General features: G+C 44.0%; 1 protein-coding gene across 4 annotated transcripts in view; it reads left to right on the forward strand.

Moving 5' to 3' along the window:
- Positions 1 to 649: 649 nt before the first annotated feature.
- The window catches only part of Fubp3 (far upstream element binding protein 3), a 49988-nt gene continuing 30492 nt past the window's right edge, over positions 650 to 20145 (forward strand). For 2 of the 4 annotated variants that reach the window (XM_027423874.2, XM_027423877.2), the window contains exons 1-2: positions 651 to 823; positions 17565 to 17670. In XM_027423874.2, the coding sequence (XP_027279675.1) occupies positions 740 to 823; positions 17565 to 17670 (190 nt within the window). In that variant the 5' untranslated portion in view covers positions 651 to 739. Of the gene's footprint in view, positions 824 to 17564; positions 17671 to 20145 lie in introns of all 4 variants that reach the window. The other 2 variants (XM_027423875.2, XM_027423876.2) reach the window with 2 other exon arrangements.

Here is a 20145-nt window from a genome sequence, read left to right on the forward strand (position 1 = left end):
AAGGCCTCTTGCCTCAGCAGGCCTGGAAGCGATGATGGTCCTATGTTGTTTCCTGTTTCCCCAGCCTAAGAATGTGAAAGAGGACACCAGGCAGGCTTTACAGCCAAGGAGGCCTTCTTGAGCGCTGTCATGAAACCAATCCTTGGCAAACTGATGGCCAGTCCTGGGGCCTGGGACTGCCTGCGAAGGCAGAACACTGCCATTCTGGAGTACTGAGCCTCCTAGCACCATGGGAGGGTGCTCAGTTTCAGTCCAGGCAGCACACCACGTCTATGGGGGGACGGGGGCTGCCAGTGCACCTCGACGGTTGGGTGAAGTGTAGGAAGAACTACGTCTCTCTTGCGTCAGGTTCCAAAATATGACAGCGGGCACTTGGCAGCCGCACCGGCATCTCAGCGGCCGTCACAGAAGTCGCCCAAGGCCGGGGGCCTAAGACCCCTTTGTAGGGCGGGGTCGCGACCCGGCCCTCTTGACGGACAGCTGCCTCGTGCGCTGGACAGGCCCCCTCCCGCAGCGGCCACGCCCCCACTTCCGGCCGGACAGCGGTCACGTGCCTTAAGACCCCGCCTCACAGACGCAGTTTTTCCCCAACCTGTCTCTCACTGAGCGGGCAGTGCCTTCCCTTTGCTTCCCTTCCGCCGGAAGTGGGGCGACTTTCCCTTTCCGGCTACGGGTCCCGGAGTGGAGCGGGAGGCCGGACCGGGGGAGCGGAGCGACGGCAGCGGCGGTGGGGTTGGCCATGGCGGAGCTGGTGCAGGGGCAGAGCGCTCCGGTGGGCATGAAGGCTGAGGGCTTCGTGGATGCCCTGCACCGGGTCCGGCAGGTACGAGGGCAGGAGGCCGGGGGCGGGAGGCCGCCTCGCCGACGCCTCGGGTGGGCGCGTAGGACGCGTGAGGCCCGGGCGGTTCCCTCAGGCGCCCCGGGCCCGGAGAAAGCCTTAGCGGAGCGCTCCTGGCGCCTGCGCGCCCGGCTGCAACCACGGGTCTGCCAGCCGGGGTTCAGATCCCGGCAACTCCTGGTGGGCACTCGGGTGTAGACCCCGGGCATCCATCTCACGCTCTAGACGTGGCTTCTGCAGCGGTGGGAAACTCACCCTCCGCTTGCTGCATTTCAAGCCGATTGGAAGAAATTCGAGAACATTTTCTATTTAAGAGGAATTTTGCAGAAAGAAGGGGAGGTGTTAAGTGGGTGGTCCCCAAGAGCTCCTTCTGGCGATTAGTCCTACTTTGCTGGGAAAAATGGGATGGACTCTCTCCGACGGTGAAACTTTACCATCTGGCAATATTGTGCCTTTTGTCAGTGAAACTGCCTTTTTAGAGGACCTGAGCGTCCCTGGAGAATGAATATGGGACCTCTCTGGCTCCTGGCATCGTGCCTAGAACAGAATTGTCCTTGTATCTTGCCTGAAACTTAGTGACAAGTTACCCTGACGCTCAAACTTCTCTGTTCAGTGATATTTATCTTCTCTGACTTTGTAAGCTCGCTGGTTCTTTGAAAGCTGGGCTGTGATTAATGATGGTTTGATTCCTAGCAGAATGCCACAGGACTCATTCTTAGGAAACTCACCTATGCACATGAAAATGGGACCATTTCATCACTTTCCAGTAGTCCTGTGAGGGAATCCTATCTGTCTCCCATTTATGTTGTGTTTAATATTGATGGTTCTGTAGACATTATCTTGAAGCCTAACATTCCCAAATGTTGGGCTCACCCAAAATTTTTCTTGATGAATTGTTTGTTACTGCCTAGGACAACCAGTACAACAGTGAGCATCCATCAGTGTTCCACTTAAGAGGTACTCACCAATTGTAATGGGTGAACCTGCCACCTAGCTCCCCTTCCACCACTCTGCTCACTGGCACTTTCTAGTGTTTTCTTCTGCCGGCCAGGATCCTGAACCCTGTTTTCCACTGGTTGGTGATATATACTGGATTTTCCTCTATGCTAGAGTGTCAAAGTCATCGTGTTGGCATTGTGTAACCACTAACGATTATAGTCATTGGTTTAGAGAGCTCCGGTCCTTTGCCAGTAACCCTATAGTTGAATGTAAAATGATTTATTTATTTTATTTTAGTGTTTGAGACTTGTTTCTCTGTATAGCCCTGGCTGTCCTGGAGCTCCCTCTGTAGGCCAGGCTGTTCTTGAAGGTCTCAAGAGATCTGCCTGCCTCTGCCTACAGAATGGTAAAATGAATTTTTTTTTTTCCAAGACAGGGTTTCTCTGTGGCTTTGGAGGCTGTCCTGGAACTAGCTCTTGTAGACCAGGCTGGTCTCGAACTCACAGAGATCCACCTGCCTCTGCCTCCCGAGTGCTGGGATTAAAGGCGTGCGCCACCAACACCTGGCGTTGGTAAAATGAATTTTTAAGCATTGCTAAGACTGTGCATCTCTTAACTTGCACAAAGGGGATGCCTTCTGTTAAATGCTGCCTTAAGATGGAGCACTGAAGAGGGAAAACTCGTCAACATTGTTCTTATTTATGAAGTGCACCAGTGGCTGAGTGGTGGTGAACCCCATTGGAGATGGGTGTGTTGCTTCTGAGTGGCAACAGCTAAAAGTCCATACAACCTTTGAAGATTTGAAGGGGATTTGCAAAAAGAGCCTGGTATAGTGGTGCACTCCTTTAATCCCAGCATCCATCTCAGAGGCAGGTGGGTCTCTTGTGAGTTTGAGGCCAGCCTGGTCTACAGAACAAGTCTCTACAGGACTGCCAGAGACCCTTCTCAAAAAAAAAAAAAAAAAAAAAAAAGAAAGAAAGAAAGAAAAAGGTAATTTGGGGGGTAGATTTCAATGGGTAAGACTAGACCATTACAAATTCATTGTAGAGTTATGCTCTTAGAGAGGACCTAGATTGTATTCCCAGCACCCACACAGCAGCTATCAAATTGGTAGCTCCAGTTCCAGGTTTCTGACACCCTCTTCTGGCACTGCACACAATTGTGCATGGACATGCATGGATGCAGGCAAAACACCTACATGCATAAAGTAAATTTATCTTATAAAAAATGTGCGTTATCACTCTCTAGTGCAGCCAAGATGAGATGTCTCCCTCACCCCAGTAAATGGAAATAAGATTTTTGTTTTGTTTTGTTTTGTTTGTAATAGGTATTGAACCCAGGACCTTGCACAAGCTAAGCAAGCCTTTCAACACACAGTGAAAAAATCTTGAGGTCTCATTAAGATGTCCATTGGCTGGCCTTGAACTCAGGCTTCTGTCTCAGCCACCTACCTAGCTGGAATCACAGGCCTAACATTTCCTAGGCTTGATTTATTTATATTTCTTTCATTTTTTCCTTATTTTTTTAAACTTATTTTATATGCGTTGGTGTTTTGCCATGGGTGTTGGGTCCCCTGAAACTGAAGATACAGACAGGTGTGAGCTTCCATGTTGGTGCTGGGCATTGAGCCCAGATTCTCTGGGAGAGCAGTCAGTTCTCTTAAGCACTGAACTGTCTCTCCAGCCCCATATTTCTCCATTTTGATAAGCATAGAGCTTTCTCCCTTCTTGGCTGGTGTCATAAATATCAGGAACAGTAAGGCCTGTAGGTTTTCAGGGTAATGAGTTGTCTTGTGTCCAATTAACATAGCAAATTTTGGTAGTTTGAAATGACCCTGTTGGAAGTCAGTCTGTTAAGCCTATTGCATAGCTCTGTCATTTAAGTTACTGAGCTTCCTTCCTGGTATTTTGATGCATCTTTATATGAGTGTCTCCAGGCTCATAATAGTTACCAGTGGTTGCTGTTAGTGTACTTGAGTATGAGATTCAAAGGGAATCTCTGAAGATACATAGAAAACTTAAAAATATTTCCAGAGTGGGAGTCCAGTGGATTATTGTGTGGCAGATTAAAAAAAAAAAATCACATCTGTTCTGAAAGGCAGTGGAAATAGGATCTGATTTGGGACTACTGATGAAGTCTAAGACAACTAGTTAGTCACTGAGCGTCATGGCTAGTTCTTCAAGTCATTGGCTGCTTAGCAAATTAAAATGTTCCTTCAGCTAGTTTAGAGAGGACTGAATGCTAGTAGTGTGGGCTCAAGAGCCAAAGGAGGGCATCTTCCAGAATCACATTCTACACTTGTGCCCTGACTTTGGGTTACAAGAGGGACCAGTAGTTTTTCTGAGGATGATTAAAAATGTTCTCTGGCTGGGGATATAGCTTAGTTGGTAGAGTGCTTGCCTAGTGTACAGGTATATAGTACTAGGTTCAGTCCCCAATGCCTTATAAATTAAGCGTGGTGGCATACATCTGTGTATGATCCCAGCACTTGGGAGATAAAGGCGGGATGATTAGGAAGTTCAAGGTTGTCCTTAGCTACATAGGAAGTATATCAAGTTTGAGTCCAGTCTATTAGTATTCTTCATCTGGTGAAGACAGTAACTTGTTAGCATGGTCATGTGCCTTCACAGTGCTACAAACTACCAACAGCCTTCCACCAGCTTTCCTGAAGATAGGTAGGCTATTGTGCCAAAGTCAATATTCTTTAGGACTTTAAGTTCCTGTTTGTTGGGGAGCTGGTTTGGTTGAGGCAGGGTTTTGCTGTGTACTTCAGAATGGCCTCAAACTCATGTTCCTCATGCCTTAGTTTCCTAAGAACTGGAATTATGGGCATGCAACATCACACCTAACTAAGGAGTTTTGTCTTACACCCCATCAAGGCCCTATGTATTACCCAGCTCCATAATATGTATTCATACGGAGTGCAATATAAATGCTTCTTCAAGGAGTTGGGCACCATGCTTTGCACCCAAATAAAAGTGACTAGGCCATTATAAAATCGAGAAGGCTAGCAAAATAGCTTATTGGATTATGGGATTTGCCAAGACTGACTTTTGTCTCCTTGTGACAAAAGAAGAGAAGTAACTTCCATAAATCGTATGACCTTCACATGGGCACCCTGGTACATACGCAACCACATAAATAAATGTACTTTTAAATCAATAGAAAATAACCATTTAGGAAGTTTGTGGGCCTGGAAATCTAATTATTACTGGCACCTTTGTGGAGGAAATATTGATTAGTATGGGGCCTCAGAAGTTCAGCCTCCTTGTGGTGCTGCCATTTCTTTCCTACTTTTGAGACTGAGAGCAGACTGCTTGGGGTAAATGTCCTATTCCCTGAGCTAAGATGGGCCTTTAGGAATATGATATTGGCATAAGCAGCAGATTTTCTTTAAAAGAAAAGAGTGTGCCTGCTATTAGCAAAAGCTCCATTCACTGGCTATTGGGTGCACCTTGACAGCTCATGCCTTTGCTCATTTAATATGTGGGTCTGCTTCATGGCTCAGCTGAGCTGCTGAATGCTGAACAGAATGAAATTGTTTTCTACTGAAATCACTGCCTCATATCTGTATGCTTTTTTCAACTTTCTTAGACACTTGGGTATTGGATTAAGGTCTCTTTATTTCCAAGCACAACCGGGTGAAACACAGGCCAGAGCTAGGTTAAGAACCCAGCCAGCGCGGCCAGAACAAAGAGAGAGCGCGGTCCCCACGTCCAGTCCTTTAAGAAGCCCCCGTTACGTCATGCCGGCTTTCCTTCACCCCGCCCTTATGGGCGAGTCCCCAGGTCCACCTGGTACCTGCCCCAGGACTATTGGGCGGGGCTAGGGTTACTCCCTACAATTCCCCTTTTAGTCTAAGAGAGGATTAAAACTTAATAGTGTAAAATATCCAAAACTAACAATCATAAGGGTGGAATACAAGAATATACAATAATCTGCTATGATACATCCTATGTCTATTCTAGCTAAGTCTTAAAGTCATGTGGAAAAAGTGTCTAACTTGAACACCTTCTTCCAATCCCAACTCTAAACAATAAGAAGGTTATTCTTAACTAGGCTTACACTACCCTAATACACAATAATGGGGAACGGGGGCGTAGCATCTTCTAGGTTACTTCCTGCTGAAAAGGGACGAAGATGGTCATGTGGGGGCCCTGTGGAAAAAAATGTCAGTATAGGGAAAGTCTCTAATGAGTTATGTCTAGTCCATGTTAGATGATTTGTTTGATTGAAGATCTACGTTGAAATCCTCAACTTGATTGAAGTCGTTACTCGAGGTTCTGGTTGGAGTGTCAGTCGAAACGGAGTGAGTTGAATCCAGTGTAGTCAGGAAGGTGTAGTCCAATTCCTTTTCCGGAGCATGTAGGGATTGCTGTCAGGCTGGGTCTTGATGGCTGTATGGGACTCAAACATAAGTGTCATCAGAGAAATGTTCGCTTGTTTATGTATGTGTACCGGGAAAGGTACCTTGATGAACCTTGACTAACAACAATTCTGAGAGGGTGTAAAAGAAAAGCCAAGAAAAACAAAGATAGTCCTCTTATTTTTTATTTATTCTGTATTATAGCAATTGGCTTCTTGATATAACACAGAAACTTTTAAATGTTGTTAAATAACATGCTTGGATTTTAGAGTAGGAAAGCCAAACCCAACTCTAAAGCCAGCATCTATGGGGAATTCCTAACTGCTCCTGAGGCTTTGCTTTAATGGGGCGGTACTGAACCTTTGGGAGTGAGTCCACTTGTGAGGGTTTTGGTTGGCTGCCATATGTTCAGTGGTTCTCAGATATCCTGCATATCAGATATTTACATTATGGTTCATAATAGTGGCAAAGTTACAGTTATGAAGTAGCAACAAAATAATCTTATGGTTGAAGGTCACCACACCATGAGGGTTGTGTGGCAAACTCATTAGGAAGGTTGAGAACCACTGTACTGGTAGAAGTTGGAAACTTACTTGGTGCTGAAAAGTAGATAGTAAATTAACTGCATTCCACAGTGTGCCTCAAAGGCTTTTCTCACTTCCAGTGGAATTTAAACAGAACAAGATTTGGCCACCAGAGTGTTTGAGATGTTATCATTATCTTAAGGTTTGATAGCTCACTTATGTTAACAAATTCTGCTGTCTTTTGAAGTCCCAGCTATGTAGTAAATACCTTGACCACAGCTCTCCAGCTAGTGCCTCATGGACTGGAGAATACTCCAGGAAACCTGCAGCTGTCTTGTCTTACCCATGCTGTAACACTTCGAACCTAGTATGGTGTCACTTAGCTAGGTCTCTAGCTTTTCCTGGAAAGCTGACTGCCTTCCCAAGTCTGGCCCAGCAGTCATTGTCTCCACTGCAGTCATCAACAGTAGCTGCTGCCCATGACACTTTGGACTGCCTTCATTCCTGCCACCTGCCCATTGAGGTTCCTGACTGACAGTTTTTCTCCCATCCTTTTCCAAATTGGGAGCCCATCAAGAGGTCCAAGTCTCCTACAAGTAGGTGCTGGACCTTGACTGTTGGGTTTGAGCTGCGCACTGTTACTAAGTCTTTGAAAAAGAATTTGTGGGCAGGTATGTTTAGGACATCAGGGTTCAATAAAGGTAGAGCTCCCTCTTTGCTTCAGGACTTCCTCTGTATCTAATAGCTATGTGTATTAACTCCTACCAGGGTAGAGAGGGTTATGTTACTTTATGGAAACAAGTCGTCGATTCTATGGATCAAACTCTGGCTCTAGCTCTAATCTTGGCAGCCCTTTCACATTCATGAACATGCAGAACTCCACCTCCAGCTAGAAAAAAATGACCTTGTTTATCATGGTCTCTTTGCTTTCTAACATATTGTAATAGGTGTTTGTTCTCTCTCCTCTGCCTTGCTTTTCTTTTCTGTTTTTTTGTTTGTTTGTTTGTTTGTTTTTGTTTTTTGTTTGTTTTTGTGAGACAGGGTTTCTTTGTGGCTTTGGAGGTTGTCCTGGAAATAGCTCTTGTAGAACAGGCTGGTCTCGAACTCATAGAGATCCGCCTGCCTCTGCCTCCCAGAGTGCTGGGATTAAAGGCATGCACCACCACTGCCTGGCTCTTTCTTTCTTTCTTTCTTTCTTTCTTTCTTTCTTTCTTTCTTTTTTTTGAGACAGAGTCTATGTATGTAGTTCTGACTATCTTGACATCTATGTGGACCAAGCTGGTCTTGAACCCAGAAATCTGCTTGTCTCCACCTCCTAACTGCTGGGATTAAAGGTGTGCACCACCATGCCCAACTCACTTCCTTGCTTATTCTGTTGTTTTACCTGAATCATTCCAATTGAAAAAAAAATAATTTTGGTCTTTTAGGAAAGAGTCTCATGTAGCCTATACTAGTTTAAAGTCACAAAATGTATCCCTTAAACTCCTGATCCTTTTGTCTACCTCACAAATGATGGCGCTGAGGTGTGTACTACCAGAGTCAGCTGCATTTGGAGTTTTACAAGAGACTTGAGAACAGCTATTCTGCTTCTGCAGGCACAAACTACAGTTGCACTGTGAGAATAGATAGTGGCAAGACACCCACTATTATTTGAAGAGTTGAGGATTGCCATATCCAAGGGGCTGGGCCAGTGGGAAGATAAATCAGACACATTTGTGGCTACTTTTATTTTCCTTTGGAGTTAGATGCAGGGCAGGGGCTAGAATTCTCACCTCATATTTGAAAATAAGCCAAAAGAGATAGAGCAGTTTTTCTCGAAAAGGCACACAAGAGGGCTTAGGAGATAGCCAGATGGTAAAGTTCTTGCCACACAATCATGAGGACCTGAGTTCAGATCTCTGGATGCAGTGGTTCATGTCTAATCCCAGTGCTGGGGAGGTAGAGACAGGAAGAGCTCACTGGTCAGCCAGCCTCTCTGAATTGATGAGTACCGGGTTCAGTGAGGGACCCTGTCTTTTAAAATGGGGTGGATGACTGAGGAAGACTTCCAGTGCCAGCCTCTGGACTCACACATGTGTATATATGCACACGTACATGTACACACAAGTAATACAGTATATACTCTGGCTCTTGGGGCAGGTCCTTGAATTTTAAGTAGGACTTGATTCTTCTGTTTAGTTCTATGAGGTAACTGCAGCTCTCTGACCCGGTAGTGAAGGGATGCTTAGGGAGCAGGATGGAGGGAAAGAACACCAAGGGGCATTCCATCCTCAGCCCCACCTATCAGCCCAGAGTCTTAGCATAATCCTTCAAGTGGGCTTCTCCATACCTGCTTTGTCTTCTGCAGTGTTTATTGGACATGCAAGCATGATGCCCAACATCAGGGAAGGTCTGCTTTAACTCTGGCACAACATGTACCCCTTTTGAGACTCCTAATAGCTGAACTTCTCCCCAGAAATACTTTCAGTTTTATGAAGTTTAGGATTCCTCTGAAGGTGAATTAAAGCACCCAGTTAACAGATGCTTCAGGGGATCACAATGACTGGGGAAGGTCTGTTCCTCCAGAGTACCCATAGTTTTAAGGAAGTAGTTTACCCACCTCACTGTGAGTTTGTGAAGTGATACAGATATAGGAGTTTCAGTCTGCCCTTGTAGATGCAGTGAATGGTTAGAAAAGGCTGGGAAACATCTCTGGTGGCAATACCTTCTATTGACCATGTCCATATTGTGCTGAGGCCAGGCAAGTGTTCTTAGATAAGTCAACTCATTTGATGGTCATAAAGTCCCACAATGGGTGATAATGACACGATATGACTGATCCATGCTGTAGAAGCAGATGGTCACACTAAGCAACAAGAGAACTTTGACAAGATCTTTTCTTCTGTTTTCCTCATCACCCATCAGCCGAGTCTGTCTCAGCTTTTGCAGTACTTGGGTTATAGGCATGTACTACCATGCCTGGCTTATTTAGCTCAGTGTATCATCTGTGAAGTGGAAACTTTTGTTTGTTTTGTTTTGGGGGACAGGGTTTCTCTGTGTAGCTTTGGCTGTCCTGGAACTCACTCTGTAGACCAGGCTGGCCTTGAACTCAGAGCTCCACCTGCCTCTGCCTCCTGAGTGCTGGGATTACATGCATGCGCCACCACTGCCTGCCAAAGTGGAAATTCTTGATGGTAGTTATTTTCTTAAAAATAGCTGATATTGCAAGGATACCTTTGAGTGTTTGGAAGTGGTCCTGAATAGGGACTCCTAGGCATAGAAACATTGTTTCTTTTGGATCTGGATTGAGCTCCATCTATGTTTGGTAAATGCTATGTGCAGGCTCAGTTTCCAAGCCACACCCCTAGCCCAGTGTTGTTTTAGGGTCCAGGTGCTACAGACTCTGTCTTTTCTTTGTTAACTGTTACACTTCCACAAAATGTTCAAGTGGCCATTTCTGTTTCCTAGTACTGTGTGCCAGATGTTCTGGGTACTTTGCATTTGTTACATTGTTATCCCTAGGTACCCCCCTCCTCATGGTAAGTTCTTTATGAGGCCCCTGAAGGACTGAGTCACTGCAGACATCTGTGGGTGTGTAGGGAATCTGAATTTGATGTGTCACTTCTCTATGATGTACTTGGGCATGGAATGTAGGACCAAGACGTGGCTCTGTGGTTTGTGGCTCCATATGTTGGCATTGGGTATATGGCCCTGGGCACAGTTTCCTGCTGTTACAGGGAGCAGAGAATGTGCTAGTCCAGCCTCATATTCCCCCAGGCAGGGTTACTAGGGCTACTGAAGACCACAGGCCATGGGAAGCCCACATACTGTGTGGGTGGCTGCCTAACATTTAGTTGTTATGCCTGTTTGTAAGGGTGAATTGGTAGACTCCAGCTTCCCATTTGGGTTTGCAAGATGAGCTGTCATGGTGTTGAGCCTGTCGTTTCAATCTTGAATGTGCTGTGAATAGCAAGTGCCATGTCTTAGTTACAGTGATTTATTCTAACTCCTTTATGACTTCTGCAGTTTATGAGGTCTCAGGACACTGTTGCTTACTATTTTTACTTTGTTTTATTTTGGGGATTAGGATCTCACTGTGTGTGTGTTACTGAAATTCCTTCCCAGGGGAGCAGTGTCTACTCTTTCTGCTAAGGTCCCATCATCAAACTGCATGATTCCACCATGGAACCAATGAGTTTACACACAGAACATAGGTGAGGGTTCTTCCCCTAAATAGGTCACTCCTGAAAAACAGCTACCCAGCAGCAGTGAGCCCCCCACCCCTGTAGATGGGGTCCCTGTCCTCTTATGTATTCTGGCCCTTCCCCAAGGCTTCCTGCAGTTAAGGCGGAATTCCACACAACAGGGAGGTGATGCGAAAGTGGTTTTCCACTAAGGTGAGAGTCTCATAGCTCTCCAGCCCTCCAAGATGGGGTATAAACAGTCAAGAAGCCCAGTTGGGATAATCCTTTTGCAAGGAGGTGCATTTGAAGTCCTCCTGCCTCAGTTTTCCCAGGCACTGAGATTACAGGTTCATACCAACCACATCCAATTTTTTTTATCTTATAAAAATAAGTTTATTAAAATGTGTATTCCTTTTAAAATTAGTATGTTCTCATTCATGGTTATTATCTGTCTACTATTTTTTTTCAGTAGCATAATTTTTTTCAAATTATATATGTATATATATTTATATAAAAAGACCAATAATGGCAGTATGTAATGCATCAATAGCAGCAACAGCTTTTCCAGGTTCTGGAGTCATTTGAACAAAATTGTAGAAACATCCAGCACTCTCCATTTAAAAAAAATAATAAAAGTAAAAAACAAAATCCCAGAAAATAGCACATTTCTGTTACTCTTGTGGTACCTGGCACCATTTTTAACTAGCTTCTCAATCATCATCTGGAAGGAAACCATTCTGAGCAACATTAAAAACAGCTCTGATAAAGCACGGTCACTACTATGTATCATAAAGCAGGTCCACATATGAGTGAGTACATATCATGTTTGTCTTTTTGTGATTGGGTTACCTCGCTCAGAATGGTTTCTTCGAGTTCCATCCATTTTCCTGCAAATTTCAAGATTCCATTTTTTTTTTTTTTCTGCTGAGTAGTACTCCATTGTGTAAATGTACCACATTTTCTGTATCCATTCTTCAGTTGAGGGGCATCTAGGCTGCTAGATTCCAGGTTCTGGCTATTACAAACAATGCTGCTATGAACATGGTTGAACAGATGTCCTTGTATGAATGTGCTTCTTTTGGGTATATGCCTAAGAGTGGAATTTCTGGATCTTGTGGCAGACTCATTCCCATTTTCTTGAGGAGTCACCATACTGATTTCCAAAGTGGCTGTACAAGTTGGCACTCCCACCAGCAGTGGAGGAGTGTTCCTCTTTCTCTGCATCCTCTCCAGCATAAACTATCATTGGTATTTTTGATTTTAGCCATTCTGACAGGAGTAAGATGGTATCTCAGAGTTGTTTTGATTTGCATTTCCCTGATGGCTAAGGATGTTGAACACTTTCTTATGTGTCTTTCAGCCACTTTAGATTCCTCTATTGAGAATTGTCTATTTAGTTCTGTATCCCACTTTTTAATTGGATTGTTTGGGGGACTAGCTTCTTGAGTTCTTTGTATATTTTGGAGATCAGCCCTCTGTCAGATGTGGAGTTGGTGGATATCTTTTCCCAGTCTGTGGGCTGCCGTTTTGTCTTGTTGACTGTGTCCTGTGCATTACAGAAGCTTCTCAGTTTCAGGAGGTCCCATTTATTAATTGTTGATCTCAGTGTCTGTGCTACTGGTGTTATGTTCAGAAAGTGGTCTCCTATACAATTAATTCAAGGGTATTTCCCACTTTATCTTCTACAACCACATCCAATTTAAAATACTTGTTTTTGTTTGTTTTGAGACAGTGTCTTATGCTGCATTCCAGGCTGACTTGAAATTCAGGATGGCCTGGAACTTGTGGCAATCCTCTTCAGCTTCCTGAGTGCTAGCATTATAGTCATGAGCTACTTTGTGTGGTTCCAATTTAAAATATTTTTCCTTTTGCCTTTTTTTTTTTTTTTCTGATGTGTGTTGGATGCATGCATTCTTGTTTTGTTTTGTTTTTCAAGACAAGGTTTCTCTGGGTAGCCCTGGCTGTCCTGGAACTCACTCTGTAGACCAGGCTGACCTCGAACTCAGAAATCCACCTGCCTTTACTTCCCGAGTATGGGATTAAAAGTGTACGCCACCACTGCCTGGCAGCATGCATATTCTTTGTTTGCATGTGTGAGTGCACTCAAAGTAAGCTTTGAGGCCAGAGGTTGGCACTTGTGTCTTCCTCTTCTTCGTTTTTTTTCCCATTTAATTTACTCACTGAACCCAAGCTCATTGGTTGAGCTAGTGTAGACAGCTTGTCCTGGGACTCTTCCCTCTGCCAACTAACCGACAAGATTGCAGGTGTGCCATCATGCTTATCTGGCTTTATTTATGTGGACACTGGGGGCTCTAAACGCAGATCCTCAGGCTTCCATGGCAGGTGCTTTACCCATTAACCCTGGCCTTGTAGTAGAAAATCACCAACAGAGTGATTTAGGTCAGGGCCAGAGGGCTGGATTTTGTGTAGTATCCTGTGTCCTGGGACTTCTGCCTGCACAATCTGAATAGAGGGCTGCCTGTAACTCACTTCCTTAAAGCAGCTTTCTGAGCAGCTGCTAGGATGGAAAGCATGCCCTGAGTTCTGGACTGGAGTTTGCCTAGTAGCTAGGAGCCTTGCTGGAATCAGGGAGGTTTAAATACTGTGTTCTACTACTTCTGAGCTAGGTGACTGTAGACAGATCACTCAGCTTTTCTGTGCCTGTACAAAAATAATGCCAATCCCCTAGAGCAGTGGTTCTCAACCTGTGGGTCATGACCCCTTGGGGTCAAATGGCCCTTTCACAGGATTGCCTATGGATCAAAAGAAAGCACAAATGTTTACATTCTGGTTTACAACAGTAGCAAAATTACAGTTACGAAGTAACAAAATAATTTTATGGTCACCACAACATGAGGAACTGTATTAAAGAGTAGCAGCATTAGGATGGTTGAGAACCACTGCCCTATCGATTGATTGGAAGGAATAAATAAGAAAATGTTCAGTGTTTCTTGTTGTTTTATTATACCAAGACCATTTCCTGGAATCAAGGTTAGATTTTAGTTTTGTTTTCTTGAGACAGGGTTTCTCTGTATAGCCCAGACTCTCCTGGAACTCACTCTTTAGACCAGGCTGGGCTAGAACTCCTAGGGAATCCTCCTGCCTCTGCTTCCCAAATACTGGGATTAAAGGCTTGTGCCACCACTGCCCACAAGGTTGCATTTGTATGATACAGAAAAACATTGTTTCTTTATGCTGTAACACAATAAAATGTATACTATACTATAAATGATATATTGTAATGAACATTTGTGTAGCCAGGATTCAAGTTCAGACTGCTTTAGAGCTACATTGGTTCTTGTTTTCTGAATTTGCTTGGGGTTGTTTTTGAGGCAAGGTGTGGCTTAGTGGTAGAGCCCTTGCTAGCATGAGCAAAAGCCCTGGGTTTGACTAAACCCAAGGTCTCCCTTTATAATCCAGGTTGGCCTTGAATTTGCAATCTTCCTGCTTTGCCCTATTTTTGTTGTTGTCTTGCATTTTTATTATTGTAAAGATTTATTTTTAATTATGTATATACATTTATATTTGTGTGGGTTTGTGTACGTGCATACAGTGTCCTTGGAGGCCAGAGGTGTCAGATCCCCAGGTGATAGTAAGCCACTCACCACCATAGATGCTGGGAACCAAGCTCAGGTCCTCTGTAAGAGCTCTTAACTGATGTGCCATCTTTCCAACCTCGTTTTGTTTGTTTGCTTGCTTGGTTTTGAGACGGTGTCTCACAGTGTAATTCAGGCTGCCCTGGAACTCAAGGCAGTACTACTTTAGCCTTCCTAGTGCTGGGATTCTAGACATGAACTACCATGCTCGGTTCTCGTCTATTTAACTGTTATTCTATACTACATATACTATATACATAATATTGTCTTGGTCACTGTTTTATTGCTGTGAAGAAACATTGTGACCAAGGCAACTCATAAAAGAAAGCTTTTAATTGCAGGCTGGCTTACAATTTCAGAGATTTAGCCCATTATCATCATGGTGGGGAACATGATAGCATGGTGCTGTAGAAATGATTGAGAGCTACATCTTGATCAATAGGGAGAGAGAGAGGGAGGGAGAGAGGGAGAGAGAGAGAGAGAGAGAGAGAGAGAGAGAGAGAGAGAGAGAGAGAGAGAGAGAGATTGGGGCTTGCATGGGCTTTTGAAAACTCAAAGCCAGCCAGGCAGTGGTGGCCTTTAATCCCAGCATTTGGGAGGCAGCGGCAGACAAATCTCTGTGAGTTCAAGGACAGCCAGAGCTACACAGAGAAACCCTGTCTCAGGAAAGAAAGACTCAAAGCCTACCACCAGTGATACATTTTCTCCAATAATGCCAAACTTACTCAAATAAGGCCACACCCCCTAATCCTTCTAATCCTTTCAAATAGTGCCACTCCCTGGTGACCAAGCATTCAAATATATGAGCCTCTTGGGGCTATTCTCATTCAGACCACCACATACATTCTATACTACTCCATCTCAGTCAGTTTTCCAAATTGTAGACAACCAAAACAATCAAATTTAGAACAAATACAGAAACGTGTTACAGTTTAGAAGGATACTTGTTGATTCAATAAAATGAGCACTAGGAAACTATTCTAACCCTCATTCCAGCCACTTGTAAGACCAACAAGATAGGAAGGAGCCTGAGCTTAGTAGTGCACACCTGCAGTACTTGGGAGGTAGGAGAGTGATCAAGTGTGAGTTTATCCTGGGCTGTATTGTGAGTTCCAGGCCAGCCTGGATTGCATGAGAGCCTGACTCTGGTCAGATGTGGTGGTAAATACCTGCAATTCCAGCACTTGGAGGCCAAGGCAGACTTTGTCTCAAGGGAACAAAAATGTGGAAACCAGAAGGCATCTTCCAACGGGAATGCTAACAACTTGCCTAAGGTTCGTGGCTTGTGGTTGGATCCTATCTGTATTCAGGGTGCTCACTGTTTGGACCCTTTTACCTCTTTGGGAGTTATTTTTATGTATTTACTTAGTTAAGGGGCTTGTTTTGTTGTTTGTTTGTTTGTTTGTTTGTTTTTTCTGAGACAGGGTTTCTCTGTGTAACCCTGGCTGTCCTGGAACTCATTCTGTAGACCAGGCTGGCCTCAAACTCACAGAGATCACCTGCCTCTGCCTCCTGAGTGTTAGGATTAAAGATGTACACCATTGCCGCCTGGCTGGGAATCATTTTAAAATTAATGGGTTTCTTTTTTGTTTGTTTTAAAGATTTGATTACAGTGTTCTGCCTGCGTGTATCTCTGCAGGCCAGAAGAGGGCATCATACTTTATTACAGGTGGTTACAAGCCACCACTATGTGGTTCCTTGGAATTGAACTCAGGACCTTTGGAAGAACAGGCAGCACTCTTAACCCCTGAGTCATCTCTCCAGCCCTAAATTAATGTTTTAAAAGATTTGTTTTTATTTATATATTTGTGTGAAAGTGTGTGTCCACTAAAACCAGAAGAGGGTATCAGATTTCCTGGAGTTGGAGTTACAGGACATTGTAAGCCATCTGACAAGAGTGTTGGCAACCAAACTTTCTGCAAGCACAGGAAGCTCTTGACCAAGTTCTCTCTCTGGCCCCTGGAATCATTTTAAGAAGTTATGGAGCTAGAGAAATGGCTTGTCTGTTAAGAGCATTGACTGCTCTTCCAGACAATCCAGGTTCATTCCCAGCACCCACATTGCTTCTCACAGCCATCTGTAACTCCAGCTCCAGGGGATCTGACACCCTCTTGTGGCCTCTGAGGGCACTGGGCACTCATGGTACACAGATACCTGTGTAGCAAAACACCCATAAGCATAAAATAAAAATAATTATGTGCATGTGTGTGCTATGTGTACATATGTGGGAGTCAGAGGACAGCTGATGGGGTGTTTCTCTTTCCACATTCATGTCAGTTCTGGGGATCAAACTTAGATTGTCATACTTAGGTGGCAAGCACTTTACCTTCTGAGCTCTCTTGCCAACCCATTTTGGGGTCATTTTACTATGTGCTAAGAATGTTGGAGGCTGCTCTTAAAATTCAGGTGGTAATCGGGTGATGGTAGCTCACGCCTTTAATCCCAGCATTCGGGAGGCAGAGCCAGGCGGATGGATCTCTGCGAGTTGAAGACCAGCCTGGTCTACAAGAGCTTAGTTCCAGGACAGCCTCCAAAGCCACAGAGAAACCCTGTCTTCAAAAAACCAAAAATAAATAAATAAATGAAAAATAAATCAGGTGACCCAGAACCAAGTGTGTGCTTACAATAGCATCAGTCAGCAGGCTGAGGCAGAGGGCTGCCCTTAGTTTGAAGGGTATATAGTAGGATCTTGTCTAAAACAAGACCCTATGAGTTAGAGGACTCTGAAAGATGTGGCATGCATATATATATATATATATATATATATATATATATATATAATTTTTTTGACTAAAAATACTGACTTTCTTGGGTGATGATAGATGGCTTAGCAGGTAAAGGCAATGTGAGTTTGAACTGTGAACTTCAAGTAGTAGAAAAAGAAATCCAACTATCATAGTTTTTCCCCACATACATCTCCTCTCCCCCTGAATTACATTTTTAAAAGACAACATTTGGGGAGTTAATTTCTAAAGCGCAAAACCAAAGAAAACTCAACAGGTAAAATGTTTGCCTTACCAATGAAGAGTGGTCTCGTTGGGAGAAATGGGGTGACCGACCCTTAAAGAAGACGTTGTCTTCCCTCAGGGGACACAAGTATGACTGGTACCAAATATTTAAATTTGATTCTCTCTGTAGATTGCTGCTAAAATTGATTCAATTCCTCACTTGAATAATTCCACACCCCTGGTGGACCCCTCGGTGTATGGATATGGAGTACAGAAGCGGCCCCTGGATGATGGAGGTAAGCTGCTGTAAACGGCTCACCTTTTTGATGGCAGTGGACCTGCCAGTTATTTTGAATCTGTGTCAGTCGTTTCTGAACCGTTCTCCAACATCACATTCTTAGAGGAATGGTGAGGAGGAAGTAGTTAGGATGATTTTTCTTAGCAATTGGCTGGCATTTGAGTTCCTATTTGCCTTGATAATACAGGAATCTTTTCAGCTGGGCTCCACAGTAAAGACTTGGCCTCGGCGTCCACTTGGAAGTAATTTGACCCATTTGAGAATTGTGTTTGATTTAGTTCTCAGTCCCTCTGGCACTTGCATGGGAATTAAAGTTACTGCTTTTGTGAAATACTAAGATTTGGTGCAAATCCTGGGAAAGCTGTAGTTGAGTTGACCTCTAAGAAAGGGCAGATTGGTAACCTTTCCAGTCTCTGCCAGCTTTCACCATTCCCATTTGTGTCTGGCAATGGTTTGTTGTTGAATTAAAAAAAAAAAAAAAAAAGAAATCGTGTACTATTTATATGCACTACTGGATTCCATGGTGACATTTTTAGATATGCATGTTACATTTTGACCATATTCCCTTCCGTCTCCCGGTCCCCTCCCTGATTCATCATCTTCCTTAATAGTCCCTATATACTTTTCATGTGTGACGGGCTCTTTCTAAAAGCATCCATTTTCATTCATTAATTCATTAGTTTGTTGGTTTATATTTCCAATTGCATCTCTAAAGGAATTTGGGGACACTCAGAGTACCTGTCACCAGTGCTCCAGCCTTGTGTTGGTCACAGGTATTTGTGCAGAGTTCACACTTGCTGTGGAGCACACTATGATGGTGTGAAGTGAACACATGGGTTTGCATATAGCTGGTGAGACTGTCTTTTCTGCTTGCCTTTCTGTTGATCTGCTTACGTAGCCAGTTGTGTATAGATACTTCTGTGACATGTTGTTTGGAAGAAACGCGCCAAGGTTTAGAATATTGTGTAAGTTGAATAATCTCCTTTCCAGAAAAGTATGTGTTTTTTGTTTGTTTTGAGACAGGGTCTTTCTACATAGCTCTGGCTGGCTTAGAACTCACTATGCAGACTAGGCTGGCCTTGAACTCAGAGATGTACTTGCCTCTGCCTATTAAGTGTTGAGATTAAAGGCATAAGCCACTATGCCTAATGTGAGTGTTTATTTGTTTTTGTTTTCTAAGACAGGGTTTCTCTGTGTAACAGGCCTGGCTGTCTTGGAACTCACTTTGTAAGCCAAGCTGGCCTCGAACTCACAGAGATCTGCCTGCCTCTGTCTTCCAAGAGCAGAGATTAAAAGTGTGTGCCACTATTGCCTGGCAAGATTTTGTTTTAAATAATAATTGGATTTTGAGCTGTTCATGGACTATGGAGATAGTTCAGCACCTGATGACCTGAGTTCAATCCATAGAAGAAGAGAACTGATTGCCACAATTTGTCCTCTGAACTCCATAATGCATCTGTGCATGCGGGCATACTAAAAACAAAAACAAAAACAAACAAACAAAAAAAAATAATAAGATGGGCAATGGTGGTTCACACCTTTAATCCCAGCACTTGGGAGACGGGGCAGGCAGATCTCTGGGAGTTCAAGGCCAGCCTGGTCTCCAAAGTGAGTTCCGGGACAGCCAGAGCTGTTACACAGAGAAACCCTGTCTCAAAACACAAAACAAACAAACAAACTGTGATCTGACACAGAAGTTCACCTCAGGATTGTCAAAATGCAAGTAACCATTTAAATTACTGCTGCCAAGTGTGCCCCATGGTCTCTCTGTTTTTGTGGAGTGATGTCCTAGACCTAGTATGGCTGAATGTGTTAAGGGCTGTTTTGCCCAAGTGAGGAACGGTGACTCAGAGAAACCTCTTTCCCTTTCCAGGACTTTGCGCTTTCTTTGTTTGCTCCTGTGGGACATCAATATAAGAATAAAATGCAGTTGTCTGGCTCTGAGCTCAGATCTTCTTAATGGATGGTATCTCTAGTCCAGTGTTCCCAGAAATCATGATCAATCACACTTTACAGTTTACCCATTCCTGTCTAGCAATTCAGCCTGTGGAATGGAAGTGTAAAAAGTTGGATAATGCTGTCTTTTGCATAGTGGGTACCTGCATATTTGCTACTGAAACCCTATGGCACTTTTAAGATATTTTTCTCCTGTTTGAAAGAAATTAGTATGCTATAATTTAAGAAAAGTGGCACATGAGAGAAAGACGAGCCATATGACAGGGTTCAAGCAGAGGTTTGTTTGTTTTCTTATTATGAGAAAGGGATCATAAAAGGGGGAGGGGGAGACTGGCCTCCTGGAATGGGAGCAGTGGGAGAAAAGAAAGAGGTGGGGGAGGGAGACAGGGTGAGACGGTTCCACAAGAGAGAGGGGGGAGATGGGCTATAAGCAAGGCCCTTTTTTAAAAGGGGGTGTGGTGAATGTGCACAGGTGGTGCTCTTAGTGGCTGCAGCTGAGGGCACATCCTGTCAGAAC

The sequence above is a fragment of the Cricetulus griseus genome, chromosome 6 (genome assembly GCF_003668045.3).
Source record: "Cricetulus griseus strain 17A/GY chromosome 6, alternate assembly CriGri-PICRH-1.0, whole genome shotgun sequence".
Taxonomy (NCBI): domain Eukaryota; kingdom Metazoa; phylum Chordata; class Mammalia; order Rodentia; family Cricetidae; genus Cricetulus; species Cricetulus griseus.